The sequence below is a fragment of the Phytophthora sojae genome (assembly GCF_000149755.1).
Source record: "Phytophthora sojae unplaced genomic scaffold PHYSOscaffold_4, whole genome shotgun sequence".
In the NCBI taxonomy this organism is placed as follows: Eukaryota; Oomycota; class Peronosporomycetes; order Peronosporales; family Peronosporaceae; genus Phytophthora; species Phytophthora sojae.
The window spans coordinates 6,482,342-6,497,889 of record NW_009258118.1 but is presented as its reverse complement, the minus strand read 5'-3'; the positions used below and the strand labels follow the sequence as shown (position 1 = coordinate 6,497,889).

General features: G+C 55.6%; 4 protein-coding genes across 4 annotated transcripts; 3 read left to right on the top strand and 1 right to left on the bottom strand.

Annotated features, from left to right (window-relative positions):
• Window positions 1-115: 115 nt before the first annotated feature.
• Window positions 116-3,520, top strand: PHYSODRAFT_332413 (hypothetical protein; the record flags this gene model as incomplete). The annotated part of the gene is made up of 2 exons (XM_009529426.1): window positions 116-262; window positions 1,448-3,520. The coding sequence occupies 2 exons, from the start codon at window positions 116-118 to the stop codon at window positions 3,518-3,520; spliced, it is 2,220 nt and encodes a 739-aa protein (XP_009527721.1).
• Window positions 3,521-4,068: 548 nt separating this feature from the next.
• Window positions 4,069-7,900, bottom strand: PHYSODRAFT_332412 (hypothetical protein; the record flags this gene model as incomplete). Its single annotated transcript, XM_009529425.1, has 4 exons — window positions 4,069-4,567; window positions 4,600-5,836; window positions 6,072-6,648; window positions 6,746-7,900. 4 exons carry the CDS (start codon window positions 7,898-7,900, stop codon window positions 4,069-4,071), a joined length of 3,468 nt encoding a protein of 1,155 aa, XP_009527720.1.
• Window positions 7,901-11,607: 3,707 nt separating this feature from the next.
• Window positions 11,608-11,838, top strand: PHYSODRAFT_499834 (hypothetical protein; the record flags this gene model as incomplete). Its single annotated transcript, XM_009529424.1, has 1 exon — window positions 11,608-11,838. A coding segment is annotated over one exon (231 nt), but the record flags the coding sequence as incomplete, so codon positions are not given.
• Window positions 11,839-14,662: 2,824 nt separating this feature from the next.
• Window positions 14,663-15,085, top strand: PHYSODRAFT_500554 (hypothetical protein; the record flags this gene model as incomplete). Its single annotated transcript, XM_009529423.1, has 2 exons — window positions 14,663-14,806; window positions 14,870-15,085. Coding segments are annotated over 2 exons (360 nt in total), but the record flags the coding sequence as incomplete, so codon positions are not given.
• Window positions 15,086-15,548: the final 463 nt, after the last annotated feature.

The following is a 15,548-nucleotide window of genomic DNA, read 5'->3' as shown; positions in this document are numbered from 1 at the left end:
GGTTAAGAAGAGGGGGTCTGACGGAGTGAAAGGACAGGTTAGCGCGTTTAGGTGGTGTTAAAGCGACAGGGGGGCGGGAGTTGCCATGCCATACGCAAATGCAAAAGTGAATGAGATGGCGAGAGGCATCACCTGCTACGTGGTCGGTGGTCGACTGTTGCAAGCTGCTGGGGCTGCTGCTGTTGCTGCTGCTGCTGCTAGGGCCTCTGGTCCTCGAGCGCGGAGGGGCGGGGGCAGGCGCGGGCTGAGTGCGTACGCCTCGGTGCGGCGCCGGAGCCGAGTAACGGAGTGTGTCTCGATCCCCTCGGGGTGGCTTTAGGAGTGCCTGCCTGAACGGCAGAACTATCGCGGAGGAAAAGGGGGGAGGCGGGAGCGAGAGGGGCTCGCAGTGCTGGTGGAGCTCAGACACAGCCTCGTCGCTGGACGCGTCCGGGCTATGCGCGTCCAGCGGACACAATAAGGCATGATGGCGCGAATCGACGCACTATGGGCGAACTCAGGTGGGAAGTACCGTGCGGGACACCTTTCACCAGGAATATGTTAGACATCTGCGTACTATTATTATAATAAATCGGCCCTTCGTATTCGTTTCTAAAGGTACCTAAGTATTCGTAAAAAGCATTCTGGAATGTCGGCTGGTGTGCGTCAACACCTGGGCCTTGCTTTTGTCGCGAGTCAAAAGTGGTGCCATGTCATGGATCTAGCGTCGTTCGCGCGCGCATATGAGAGAGAGGGAGACTCGTCGTCCAGGCCAAGCCTTTTCGTCAGCAATTGCAAGTGCCGTATGGACTACTGTACATACCCAAGTGAGACGCCATCAGCATGGGGATGTCGTCGTGCGAGCCTAATTGTTTCTGTACCCCCGAGAATATGTACACGAATAACGTGTGCAGTACAGTAAACTCGCCTTGAATTCGCTGCTGTCCTATAAAGTCGTGCTACCAGTTGCACTGAAACCCCTCGACAAGCATAGACGGTTGGCTCCAGAAATCAACCCATACTCGCTCGACTGAACTGCACGCAGTGAATTCTACTTCACTTGTCGCCGGGCTTGCCGGCGTGCCACTCACAGCCTGATACCGAACTCACCTTCAGTCCTTCAGCCCACGCGCGTTGAAGCTGCCGCGTGGCGAGATCGCTTTGTGCAGGGAGGGCCCGAAGGATGGTACGCCGTACCCATTTCCCGGTACATTCGCCACTTCACTGTTGCAAAAAAGCTGCGCGCGCGTCCGGTGGCCGCAGCCGGCCTCGTGTGTCGCCAGCACACCTAGCGTCCGACCCGCAGTGTTACACACCTCGACCGCACAACACAGACATACTGTAGGGGCCCTATGATAGGGCCAGTCGCCTGTCTTGCCCCCAATATACCGCTGGCGTCCTCGCCCAAGCCGACCCGCTCCATTTAGCTTTACCCCGGCCAAGTCTCGCCGTGCAGCGTCCGTGTCAGGTTAAGGATTGTAACACAATGGTGCGGTCGCTGCCGCTGCGCAGCGGCTTCTTCAAGGCGCCGGAGCTGTCGGACGCCGACCAGGCGGAGCTGCTGGCCTGGGGGCGCTCGCTCGTGCCCGACCTGGTGCGCCAGCCCGACGTGGAGTGGACCATGGTGCACGAGCGCAAGGGCGTGACGCTGTTCGAGGACCGGCAGAAGGGCGGGCTGACCTACTCGGTGCGCGCCGTGGGCACCGTGCGCGCGTCGCTGGACGACGTCATGGACATCTTCCTGGCGCAGACCACGCCCGACTACCGCTCGCTCATGCAGCTGCAGCTGCGCGAGTTCTTCGCGGACGCCGCCGTGCTCTTCCACAAGGAGCAGAACGAGAGCGAGGCGCTGAGCATCAAGTGGACGGCCGCGCGCGCCAAGAAGAGCGTGGCCAGCCTCGGCGGCCACGTGGGCGTCGACTTCTGCTTCCTCGAGTACGCGGGCGTCGTGTCGGCCGACGTCGTGGACGGCCCGCGCCAGAACCTCAACGGCTCGGCCTCTTCCGGCGGCAGCAGCAAGAAGGCCGCGCCCCCCGTGGGCGTCTGCGTCTACGAGTCCATCGACCAGGCCGAGTGCCCGTCGCTCTACGACTCGCACAAGCTCGAGCGCGCGTCCGTGTCCAAGTGCGGCTTCGTGTTCCGCCCCCACCCGGACGAGGGCGTCGTGGAGGCCACCTTCGTCTGCAGCATCCGCCAGCCGCCCGGCGCCCGCTCCAAGCGCCGCTGGAACCGCGCGCTGCTGGCCCACTGGGCCGAGTCCGTGGGCGGCATCGAGGAGGCTATCAGCCGCCGCCGCATCTCCAAGGAGCTCACCAAGCGCCGCGTGCCCACGTGGGTCAATAACAAGGACCGCGCGTGCTGCCACCTGTGCCTCAAGACGTTCACCAACACGCGGCGCAAGCACCACTGCCGCGCGTGCGGCGAGATCATCTGCCGCGGCTGCTCCGTCTACAAGAGCGTGGATCTGCAGTCCGTGGGGCTCACTACGCTGCGCGTGTGCAAGGCCTGCATGGACGGCACGTCGGCCTCTGTGGCGGACAAGGAGAAGGAGGAGGCCAACCTCAAGGCCGCGGCGGCGGTGGCTGCTGTGGCCAACGGAGTCAAACCGGACGGCGTGGCGCTGCCTGAGGGCGTGGACAACAGCGTCCTCAGAGATGCAGTGGAGGAGTACGCGCTGGCGCTGCCCGGCGCCCAAGTGTCGACTGTGCCCGACCTCGTGGGCATCGCCTGGTTGCAGCAGCTCGCAGCGAGAGATCAGGAGAGCAAGGATATGGTCAACGCTCTAATGGAGCGGCTACACATCGACGCCCAGCAGAAGGACACGAGCACGATGGAGGAGCAGGTGGACATCTACGACACACTGTGCGACCTGGCCGCGCAGACGCTGGCCTGCAAGTACGCCGTTGTAAGTCTGGTGGACGAGAACCGCCAGTGGTTCAAGAGCGCCGTCAATGTCAAGGAGTCGGAGGTGCCGCGCGACTTCAGCTTCTGCGAGTACCCGGTGCGCGACCAGCGGCCGCTCGTGGTCATGGACACGCTGCGCGATCCGCGCTTCAGGACAAACCCGTTCGTCACCGGCCCGCTCGGTGTGCGCTTCTTGGCCGGCGCGCCGCTCTTCACGGTGGACAACGAGTGCGTCGGAGCCGTGTGCGTGCTGGACACGGCGCCGCGCGAGTCGCTGCAGGAGTCGCAGATCGCTACGATGCAGAATTTGGCACATCTCGCCATGGTCATGGTTCAGGAGCGGAGAGAGGCACAGAACAAGGTGGCACGGGCCATGGCGGCGTCCTCGCAGATCGTGCCGGCCCGTCAGAACGGCGGCCAGATTACCAACAACGCGGCCGCTGGCTCCTCGGACCTGGTGCCGCTCAGCAGCTACTCCGAGACGTCCATGGTTGTCCAGGGCCGCGATCGGCCCAAGGAAGACCCGGTGCTTAAGGAGCAGATGATTCAGCTGCTGCACAAGGCGTCGCAAGTGCGCGATCAGGTGAACCTGCAGACGCACAAGCAGCAGGCGGGGCTCCAGAGCTCCGCCGAGTAGACCAAGCACATTATCATCACACTGTGACGCCATCGCCACATCATCATTACACTACGCTCCGCCTTCTAGGCGCGACGTACACTTAGGGGGCAGGGAGAAGGAGAAAAACTGAAAGCAATCCGCACTCATGTCACAAAGCACAAGCGAGATTGGAGTCCTACGGCGCGTGCAAGGCGAGCGACGCGCCGGAACTGATGGATATTCTGTCGTCGCGAAGAGTGTGGGCTCTCAAGTCAAGGAAGCACCTGCAGTGGGCGATAGAAGCACAACGCAAAACGGGTGGCAGTGGATAGAAGCAGCCATCGTGGTGAAGAAGGGTGGCGCAGCGCTGTTAGTAGACGTGAGTGTGTTGAGTGAGGTCAATTGCGGCCTAGTTAAAGCAGGAAATGGACCGTGTAGATTTGAACCTGCACCTGAAAAGTAACGCTGTTTGTAAGCTTCCAAGCACTACGCCAGCTGCACGAAAATTGCACTCCGATAATTCGACTAACCTTGTCCAGCAACTGCACCTTCCGTGGTCTTCTGAGTAGCAACAGAGCTTACAGTAATTATTTTTTGTTCTCACCACTCGGCTCCGCACTCTTCGCCTCTGCAGGTGGCACCAGTTCCTTCATCATCTTCAGCACTGACTCAGCCGTCATCTCCGGCGTGTGAAGTGCCGATAAAAGCACGTTGGCCACCCTCTGCAGGTCTTCTGGTCGGCAGCTCTGCGTCTGGTTAAACATCGCCAGCACTTTCGTGGCCGTCACTTCTTCGGTCTTGTCCCGAGCCGACAGAAGTTTGTCTTGAATCCACAGCAGTCGGTGCGACAAGGGGAATTCCAGACTCTTCATCAAGCAGCCCAACAGCTTCAAGTCATACTGGCAATTGTGCAACATATCAACGCCAGGGCCGACAAGGGTTATCAAACTCGACCGGCGTGACGACTCCAAGTTGACGAGCACCCAGTAACCGGGCTTCAGTCGGTCATAACCCCACTGATCAATTCGTTGCGCGGGGACATACGCCACGTTCTCCCACTTAATGGCGCCGTACTCTCGTGCCAAGCTTGCAGTGCCTCCAGCATATTTTTCAGCCACGTGTTGACTTCGTCCACATTCTCAGGAGGACGGTAAAACCCCATCGGACTCAACTGCACCACGGCCTGGCGTGTCCGGAAGCGAGTTTGCTTCAAGCTCCTCACGCTTTGAAGATTTGGCGCGGACAACCTCATGCGGTTTCTGTAGATTTCAACGAGTTTCTTGTAGTCGTCACCATCTTGAAAATGCTCGGGACTTGTCGTTAGCTGGGCCATGCCGTCCACTAGCTGGATAACCCCCACTTTGCTGCGGTAAGGCGTGAACGGAGAGAGCGGAGTGGGAACGGTCAACTTGGACAGGGCTGCCATTCGGCTCAGGACGAAGGCCAAGTTGTAGAACACTTTGATCGCCTCCGTCGAGGAAACTCGACCGAGATACTGGAGGCGGTCTTTACCAAAGAATCGGAATGTAGACCACTGTCGCTTGTTGCCGATGGCGACGTAACCCAAAATGCAGGGGAGCTCGCCGTAATGCAATGGATTCCAGCACTTCATCTTTGACTCCAGCTCGGTATTGACGCGGCTGTCACCCGCAGATCCACCCCTCTCAACTCCACAGAGCACGATGCACCCATTGCAGTTTACAGTGATGTCCGCCCGTAGCTTTTCTTCGACACTTGCATCTCCATCGGGATTTTCGCGTTCTACCTTCAATTGCACCCCATTAACTCGGCAAATCTGAGCGGTAAACGCGAACAACAGGTCGTCAAACTTCTGACACGAGCGCTTCGTGTCCTCTTCGTCCAGTCCAGCCTCGTAACTCAAAACCACAACATCGATCAGCGACGAGAGAGCATTACAACGAATCTCCGGACCATTTTTGGCAAAGATCTTGGCAGCAGTGAGCTGATCGTTGATGCGCACTCGGAAGGGCAGTCGCCGCTCAAGATGCGACGACAGTCTGAATCCAGCACGAGAGGATAGCTGCGGTAGCGTGAAGTCAAGCTTTGAGTACTTCCACAGGCCGTTCAGACCGACGTCCTCTCCAACGAGTGGGCCGACTTTTGCTTCCGGGGCCTTGCTGGAAGAGCGGATGCGCACCTGCATGTGAGGTCCTTTGCGTTGCGGAGAAACGTCCGGATCAAAGCGCCTCACTTTCATGCAGTCGCTCATTTCGAGTCCAGCCAGACTGTGGCTGACCCAGTAGAGCGTGATATCGCTCGGGTGAGCGTTCACTTCTCGAGTCTTGGCAATGATGTTCTTCAGCTTTTCCACTCCGTCGTCGAGTCCAACGACCACTGTGAACGGAGGAGAATCCCTCCCCCAGATAGCGCATACCGTTCCAATGTTTCCAGACTACTTCAACTTGGAAAAAGGGGGGAATCGACCTCACTAACTGTTTTTGTTTCATTCACAATACTTTGCTGGTAAGCGCTGAATGTAATAAGCAAAAACAAATACTACGACATCCTTCAGATGAAAAGTTTGCAATCGCAAGGAGAATGACCGAAGAGGCTTAACTTTCCTCCCCACTCGGCTTCGAATACTTCGCCTGTGCAGGCGGCACCAAAGCCTTCATCATACCCAGCACCGAGTCAGCCGTCACGTCAGGAGTGTGAAGCGCCGACAGAAGCACATTGGCTACCTTCTGCAGGTCTTCCGATCGGCAGTTCTTCGTCTGACGCAGCATCTCGAGCACTTTCCTGGCCGTCACTTGTTCAGACGTGTCCCGAGCTACGAGCAGCTTGTCCCGCACCCAAAGCAGTCGGTGTGGCAACGGGAACTTGTGTTTGTGTAGCTCGCTCATCAAAATTCCCAGCTGGAACAAGTCGTACTGACAAGTGAACTTCCCTGCATACCCATGACCACGGATCAGCAAACTCGACGGACGAGACGACTCCATGTTATCCAGCATCCAGTACCCAGGCTCCTGAAGGGCGTTATGTTCAGTGACTTCTTGCCTGGGGACATACACTGTGTTACTCCACTGCACGCCACCGTGGCAGTAGCCGCTTTCATGCCAACTTTGCAACGCACACAGCATACCGTCCAGCCATTTGTTCACTTCCTCCACATTTTCAGGAAGACGGCGAAATCCCGTCGGATACAACTGCACCGCGATCGTACGGGATGGAAACAGAGTTTGCCTGAAATTCTGCACTTTCAGAGGGCCACTTTAAGCTCTGTAGGTTTTTGTAGACACCTACAATTCTCTTGTAGTCACCGCCGCTCGCACAGCGATCGCGTCGTACAGTTCGCTTAATCGTGCCATCGACTATGCCGTCGACCAGCTCGATTGTCCCCGTGTCGGTTTGATGGGGTTCGAATGGTGAGAGCTGAGTAGGAGTCGTCAGCTTCGACTGGGTCGCCATATACCTTAGAACGAAAGCCAAGTTGTAGAAAACCTTGATCGCAATCGTCGACGAAACCTTAGAGAGATCCTGAAAGCGTTTCCCACTAGAGAATCGGAATGCTGACAATTGTCGACGGTTCCCACAGGCGACGTAGCCCAAAATGTACGGGAGCTCGCCGTAAAAGTTTGCATTCCAGCACTTCATTTTTGGCTCCAGCTGGGAAAATGTGCGCTGAATATCCGCGGAGCCATCCCTTTTTTCTCCACAGAGCACAACACACCCATTGCAGTACATCGTGACATCCGACCGCAGATCTGCCCCAGGACCGGCATCGTCAGCGAGAATTTTACGCTCCACCTTCAATTGAACGCCATTGGCGTGACAAATCTGAGCCATCAAAGCGAACAATAGGTCGTCGAACTTCTGGCATGAACACTTCGTATCCTCTTCATCCAGCGAAGCCTCGTAAGTCATAACCAGAACGTCAATCAGCGACGAGAGAGCATCGCAGCGAATCTGCGGGCCATCCTTGGCAAAAATCTTCGCAGCCGTGTGCTGATCTTTAATGCGGACTCGGAATGGCAGGCGCCGTTCCAGATGCGAGGCCAGTTGAGTCGGAGAGGGAAACCGTAACAATTTAAGTTCTGAAAATTTCCAGAGGCCGCTCAGACCAGTGTCTTCTCCATCGAGCCTTCCTTCTGGTTCCAACACGTTGGCTTTGCTGGGACGCACACCTCCATGACGGATATGGACGTGAATACGAGGCCTGTTGGGTAGAGGAGAAAAGTCCGGACCAAAGGACCTCACGCTGACGCCGTCGCACATCTCGAGTCTGGGTCCGTAGGTTTTGTAAGCATCCCAGTAAAGCGCGATATCGCTCGGGTGGAGATCCACTTCTCGAGTGCTGGCAATAACGCTCCTCAGCTTCTCCACTCTGTCGTCGAGCCCAATCTCCACACTAAACTGGGGGTCTCTCCCCATAACTCTGCACAACAGCTCCACCTTCATCACGGCTTGTTGTGAATGGTGATTTCCTTATCAGCGATGATGTTAGATTCTGTCAATCAACTAGTTTGCCGAATTCTTCGTCTAATTCCATCATTTGTCTTTTTGTTTTTATTTGCAAGTTTTTCTTCACACAAGAAAAAAAACGAAAAGATGTCCGAGTCACCTCCACTGCTATTCGTCAGGACGGCTCTTCCTCGACCTTCAAGCGCTGCCCCACGTTGTGGAACAGGTAAGCGATATGCTGAAACCTAGTACTATCGATGGTGCCGTGTACAATGGACTCTCGCGTATTTCTCCAATAAATGGAACGTCACGACCCCTAACAGTAGGGGCGATGGATGGCGCTTTTATTTGTGGAAGCTCTCGCGCAAGGGCGACGTCTGAAAATGTTGGTTGACTCTGGAGCGACACACAGCATTGTGCGACGCGATCTGCTAGTGGCTCCTGCTGGGACGCGGGAAGAAAGGATTCAGGCCCGCGACTTTGAAGGAAGACTGTCCGTGACTACCTCGAAGAAGTTCACGGTGGACATGACGGTGGAAGATCGCTTATGTCCAGTCGAGATGGTGGAGTGGCCCTTACGACAGGACTTTGACGGCATTCTCGGTCAGTCGTGGCTTCGTCGTGAGAACCCCGATATTGACTGGGCGGCTGGCACTGTGTCGTGGCGACACCCACCTCGCCGTAATTTGCCTCGAGAATGGACACCACCTCCGGGTTCTAAACAAGAGATCGAATATATAGACGCGGACGAATTTCAAGGCCGGGATGTACACCGAAGTATTCCACTTCGATGTCGTGACAGATGAAGGCAAAATGAAACCGGATGCTGATGTAGCGGCATTAGTCAGTGAATTCGCCGATTATCTGCGTGAGGAACTCCCGGAAGGACTCCCACCCGAGCGAGACATTGAGCACTCCGTGCAACTGAAGCAAGGTGCAGTCCCGTCCTCCAGACCTCCGTTTCGGCATGCACACGTTGAGAAAGCAGCCTTACAAGTTTTTGTTGACAAGCTTTTGCAGAAGAAGTGGATTGAACGCAGCTCGTCCCCGTGGGTCTCCAACATTTTCGCTGTACCCAAGCGCGATCCCGTGACTGGCGAGCTGCCGACGAAGATTCAATGGGTGCGGGGTGGCGATCCTTCAAAACCCGTGCGCTGGGTTATTGATTATCGCTATGTGAACTCCGCTACAGACATTCCCCGTATTCCCATTCCCCGGATTGACGAGATCTTTGACCGACTGGCTGGCGCTCGTGTGTTCACGCTTATTGACTTAGCCTCCGGATATCATCAGATGAGAATGGCGTTTGACTCACGTCAATACACCGCCTTTCGCGCTGGGTCAGAGATCTACCAGTGGTGCGTGGCCCCCATGGGCCTGGCAGGTATGCCAGGCACGTGGTCGCGCTTAATGCGGCGGATCTTCGAGAACAAAGAGCTTTCTGCGTTCGTGGTCGTCTACTTGGACGACATCTGTGTGTTCTCCAAGAACCGAGCCGAACACTTGCAGCACTTGCGTCACGTGTTCGAGATTTTGCGGAGCGAGCAACTTTACGCAAGACCCAGTAAGTGCCATTTTGCTCAGCCTCAGATCCGTTTCCTCGGACACATCGTCAGTGGGGAAGGAGTTCGTGTTGATCCAGACAAGACAGCGGCGATTGCGAACTGGACTCGACCACAAAACGTGAAAGACTTACAACGATTCCTGGGACTCGCTGGGTACTACCGACGATTTGTGCAAAATTACGCTGATCTCGTTCTACCTCTCTCTGACTTACTGAAGAGCACGACGGAGTGGGTGTGGGGCTCTGAACAAGAATTGGCCTTCAACACTATCAAGACGACACTCATCTCGGCACCAATCTTGCGCTTACCCGACATGACCATGCCATTCCAAGTCACGACGGACGCTTCAAGACGTGTGTGGGTGGTGTTCTCAGCCAGCAAGTTGATGGTTTTGATCACCCAGTCTGTTTCTACAGCCGCAAGTTATCAGACACGGAGAGCAAGTGGGCCGCGCACGAACAGGAGCTCTACGCGATAAAACACTGTCTAGGGCGATGGCGATGCTATTTGCTCGGAGGCCACTTCGTGGTCCACACCGACAACTCTGCGTGCGTTGGTTCTTGCACCACCCCAACTTGTCTCCTAAGATGACTCGCTGGCTTGAATTTTTCGGCCAGTTTGATTTCGAACTTGTGCACAAGAAGGGAACGTCAAATGTCGTCGCCGATGCTCTCTCTCGACCACCAGTATGCGTCACGACGGTTGGTTCGTTTGTCTTCCAAACACGATTTCCTACTCGAGCTGCCAAGCTTTTGATCGAGGGAACCGAAGCTGCTGTGCCGTCATCGAACGCGTCACTGATGGACGTAACGTGCATCGGGCACGCATCGCTTTTGGTGGTGGGGGAGGATGCGCAGTTCGTTCGAGCCATCAAGGCGGCGTACGCGAAGGACAAGGACTGCGTTTCCATCATACAAGGGCTGCAACGCCAAGAGCAACGGGTTTCGGAGAAGTACGAGCTTCTAGAGGGCGTTCTTGTGATGAAAAGTCCGGATGCTGTACGTGTGCTCCGTGTTCCTCAAGTGGATACGATTTTACTTCGATTGATGCACGACTTTCATGACGCTGCACCCAGGCGTGGAGCGGACAATGGTGGCGATGCGTCAGTAATTCTGGTGGCCAGGCATGCGCGAGCATATTGCCCAGCATATTTCAACTTGCGAAGCTTGTGTGCGCCATAAGTCTGGATCTCGTCGGCGCAAAGGTCTGCTGCAGTCGCTTCCGGTTCCTGAACACTGTTGGCAGCACGTGACTATGGACTTTGTCACGGCACTGCCACTGAGTGAGGGGTTTGACGCAATCTATGTGGTCGTGTGTCGGCTGTCGAACAGACCTTGCTACATTCCGACTACCAAAGATGTCGACGCCAAGACTACAGCTCGTTTGTTTTTCGACCACGTTGTGCGCTACTACTCTCTTCCTGACTCCACCGTTTCCGACAGAGACCCCAAGTTTACAAGCGAGTTCTGGCGTGAGTTGATGACGATCATGTAGGTGAAGCAACGAATGACTGTGTCGAAGCGAGCTCAAGCCGACGGACGTAGCGAACGGCAGATTAGAACGTTGGAGGACAGTCTCCGGTGTGTCGTCTCTCATTATGGTGACAATTGGGTGAAGATGCTGCCGACTGTGGAATACGCGCATGCGACGTTGGTGTCGACTTCAACTCGCATTTCCCCGTTCGAGGTAGATTGTGGACGGAAACCTCGCTCACCGATAGTTCTGGCAACTTCTGGCAACCTGGCACAGAACATGATCCGATCCCGGCAGGAAGTGATTGAGTTGGCTCAGCGCAACATGCGACTAGCTCAAGAACGTCAGGCGCACTACTACAACCGTGGGCGATAGCAAGTGCAGTTCAACGAAGGTGATTTGGTGTACGTGGATGCTCAGGTCCTAAGCAGTGAGCTTGGCCAACCGGATTACGACCCCGAGCGCGACCCTGCCTGCAACAAGCTACTGCCGAAGTGGTACGGCCCGTTTCCTGTGGCGGAACGCATCAGTGAAAATGCATACCGTGTCGCTCTGCCTCATCGTTACCTTGCCCGTGGACGTCACGCTACGTTCAACGTGGATCAACTCAAGCTTTCTGTCAACGTCCCAGAGATTTTTCGTGGTCGCCAGATCACGAAAAGCGCACCTCGCATGTATGACGAAGATGGCGAAAGAGTGTATGTTATTCGAGCACTACTGGACCAGCGTCGCCAAGGTGGACGCAAGCAGTACCTCTGCTCATGGGTGGATCTGCCTGAAAGCGAGAACTCTTGGGAGTTCGAAGATGAAATCAACCATGTCAGCCACTGGGACGCACTGCTGAAGGATCTCAAGAATAAGCAGCGCCGTGCTCCGCCGACCCGCAGACGCAGATAAACTCGGGGAGGATGTAATGTTCTCAAAACCCAGTTGCTGCGCGATGGCATCCTCAACTTCAAGTCGTGTTCCTGCCATCGGTGCTGGCTGCTACCCAGCGTGCGCACTGATCTCTGTTAGGAATCGGCTCCGGTTGCAGCCGTTGGCGCAACGGAGGTGTCGCTAGCAGCGACAACAAGAGCGTGAGTCCAAGCAGGAGGGACGAGGACAGGAGAAGCTGCGGAGCAGCAGACAGGTGTTGAAGTAGTATGAGTGGCTGACAGACTTGCTGCAGTCACACTGCATTGAGTGAGTAGGAGATCAGTCTCGAAACAGCACGGTCAGACGCAAGTCCAGGAGCAGACTAAGTGCGGAAACAAGTTGCGCGTTGCATTTCACGTGACTGATGGCGGGCATCTGGCGGCGTGCACTCGGTGGCGCTGTGACCGGACCCACCGCGTAACAATCTCCATCTGTATGTTTACGAGCGGAGCTTTTGACCAAGTCTCCGTTTAGCTTTTGCTTTGCTTCTTTAGTTTTTGCTCATTCTGTATTTTGCTCAATACAACTCAGCAACTCCGAACACTTCGTGGTCCAACATTATACCAATGGATCGGACACTACCCGCATCGAGACGAGCTAGCATCACTGGTTCCGCATCTTGCAGCCAGAAGACCGCCTGAGGTTTCTTTCACCAACGTTTCTTGACGAAGCCATGAAGAGTATTTCGTGCTGGGGGAAAGGGCAGGATGAAGCTATGAGGATTTTGTGGCTGATTTGGACGACATGTACTCAATGCACGCTTTGGCTGATACGAAATAGAGAAGTCTTTGACGGAGATCAAGTACCGCCACAAGAAGCTAAGCGAATCTTGTGGAAGGCAGCTGATTTCGAGACGCATGCAGTCATCCGGGGAATGGCTTCACGTCCAGCAACCAAAGAAGCGAGTTTCGGTTGGACCAGTGCTACGCGGTTTTCTTGGCAATTCAACCTTCAGACAGGCCGTCGCAATTCAGCGCTGGACTCTAACTTTTTACTCTGTGAAATTGGAAGGATTACCAGGGCGAAGAGGTATTTGGGTGGTGTTGGGGAACGACCCACAAGAAATAATTGCCATTGAATTTTCCCAAAAGAACGAGCCAGTCACGGAAACTAGTATGGCTATTCAGCTCATCTGTGATGGGCCTACTTTGGCTCACTACTTTAGCTTACACGTGTGCGCGTGTATGTGAGGAAGCGTAGCTTAGTTTAACTTAGAGTTAATTATACTCGGGTCTCCGAGTATAGATTAATCTAAATAAACGATCTGAATAATGTTTTTTGGGTTAAAATGAGAGCTGCTATTTTTGTTTTATGTTTCTGACTTCCTCTAAATGTAATATTCTAAGATTCTAAGATAGGAATCTGCCAACGGCTGGTTGGCAGAATTCCAATGCTATGCATGTCGCTCATTGGCTAAGAGATGCTGCTCTCAGCCAATAGGAATCCTAAGTCTCTATGGACCACCCGTCATGGTGGTCGTAAATGTATGTAGCCTATTGGTGTGTCTACACCAATGTCGAGAAAGTCTTTCGAACCTCTAACAGACGTCGTATCTGTTAGAGTTACAAGTGATTGTAGCCACTTGTGCGTGTAACCCTGTTACACCATCCCCCCCTCAAGGTTAGACGCGCCGAGTCACGGCACGTCAATCAGGAAATTGACCATTCGTCAATTCTTCACGTTGGGAGAAAGAAAACTCGAGCTCATTCCGCAATGAGCTCGCCGCAGAAGAAGACCGCCGCCGCAACAGAGGGTAACCTCTCTGTTGCTCAGTACCATGAGCGCCAGCAGGCAAAGCGCGACGCGCTCGCTGCAAAGGCCGCGTCGGGGACAACTCAGTCGGAGATTGTCCTCGAAGGTTCCTCTGCAGTCAACGATGCCGTTAACTATGGGAGTGACGACGTAGAGATGGAAGAGGGCGAGGCCTCTCCCAACAAGCGCAAGGAGTCTATCGACAGTGATAGTCTCGACCCGCATGCCGGGTCGAGACGCCCTCGTGAAGGAGACGACTCGGACGCTTCGAGCTCGAAGCGTTCGCGCGGCGAGAGCGAAACTCCGCTCTCCGCTGCTGGGGCTTTAAGCTCCCCGCGTGAGATGGCGTCTTCAAGTTCTCCGCGCGCTGCTCGGGCAGCGCGCGATCCATGGATGCCGTCTGCGTCAGAGATCGCAGACCGTGTGGGCAACACTGTGCCTCCAAATGAAATCCCGCTGTACGTATGCAGCGGGATCCACGATGATGCTGTGGCGGAGGAGCAGCACTTTGATCCGTTAACGAATCAAAGGCGCAATTACTATATCGGACTCTTTCACGAGTTCCGATACTTCTCCAGCAAGAAGACCTCTTCTCGCAGCAAAGTGCCTGAGTGGCAGGCACTTTGTCAAAGTTGGAATGCTTTTGTTGAGAACTTCAACATGAAGCCGGCTGCTTACCGTGAGCGGGTTAAGCATGCCCGTGAGCGCTTCGAGACATTCTCGACGCGCGGGAGGCTGGAGCAGCTCCACAGATCTTCTGTGGACGCTGGTATTTCATGCGCTGTGCCCGAAGGCCATCAGTGCACGTTGTGTCTTCCGGGTGCGGTGCGCTTGAGCGACCGCGACCAAAACGGGTACACGACGATTCGTGTACCTGAGAGTCTCAAGGATCTCCGTGTCAAGTTCCTCGCACGTGAGGAACGCGACGATCGTGGGACCTCGGGTGCTGTAGGTGACCACAGCGCTCGCTACCTTCGCGTCGGCGGTGTGTGGTGAGCTTCGTACGCCCTCACCATTTCCGGAACGTCCTGCAGCAGGACGTCCCGCGGCTCCCATGTATCTTGGTGGGGCGGAAACCCTCTCCAACGAATACGATAACGAACCGGCTGCCGGTTCGTTTTCGGGAAACTATGGTTCACAATACGCTCAACAATCCTGCGTGTTGAGCCGCGGGCGTCGCGGATCGGAGGCGGCGGTGGTGGGAACACGCCCCGGGTATTGTCAACCTGGGGTTGACCTTGGCCCGACGCTCAAAGAGCGGGTCGCTGCTGTGGAACAGCATCAGAGCCGGGAGTTCGCCGCTCTAAAGCAGGAGGTGGCGATCCTGAGAGCTCAAGTTGGTCAGGCCTCGCAGACCGCGTCGGACATCTCTGTCGACGTGGGAGGTCGCGTCGCACGCTTGGCCCAGCGCGTTCACGCGCTGGAGCAGAGGCTCACTCCCGCTGGGGCTTCCGCTTCGGGCCAGCCGAGCTAGGTGGCTCGTGCTGCAGGTATGGCTTCAACCGCCCGACGTAAAAGGTCGGGTGGAGGCGCATGCTAGATGGAATATCTAGCGTGTAGGCGTTGCCATGCCGTGCCAACACCGTGAACGGCCCGATGAAGCGCGGAGCGAGCTTGCTCGCCCCGAAGTCGGAAACTGCATGTTTAGGTAGGTTTTGAGTTGCTAACAAAACCAATGAACCCTTCTTGAATTCATTAGGTTGCCCCTACCAACATTGTCTGCGTTCAGCTTCTGTCGGTCGACAGAAGCTGCGATAGCGTCTTGGACAAACCGAATGACGGCTTGTCTGCGCTGCACGAAGTTGATTGCGTCCGAGCTGAACTCGTTCAGCTCGTTTCTAGCAGTAGGCCCGGCCTCTGCGTTCGTCTTCGCGGTGTCTGTGCTCTGCACAGACCCGTTCTTCTTCTTCTTCTTCTTCTTCTTCTTCTTCTTCTTC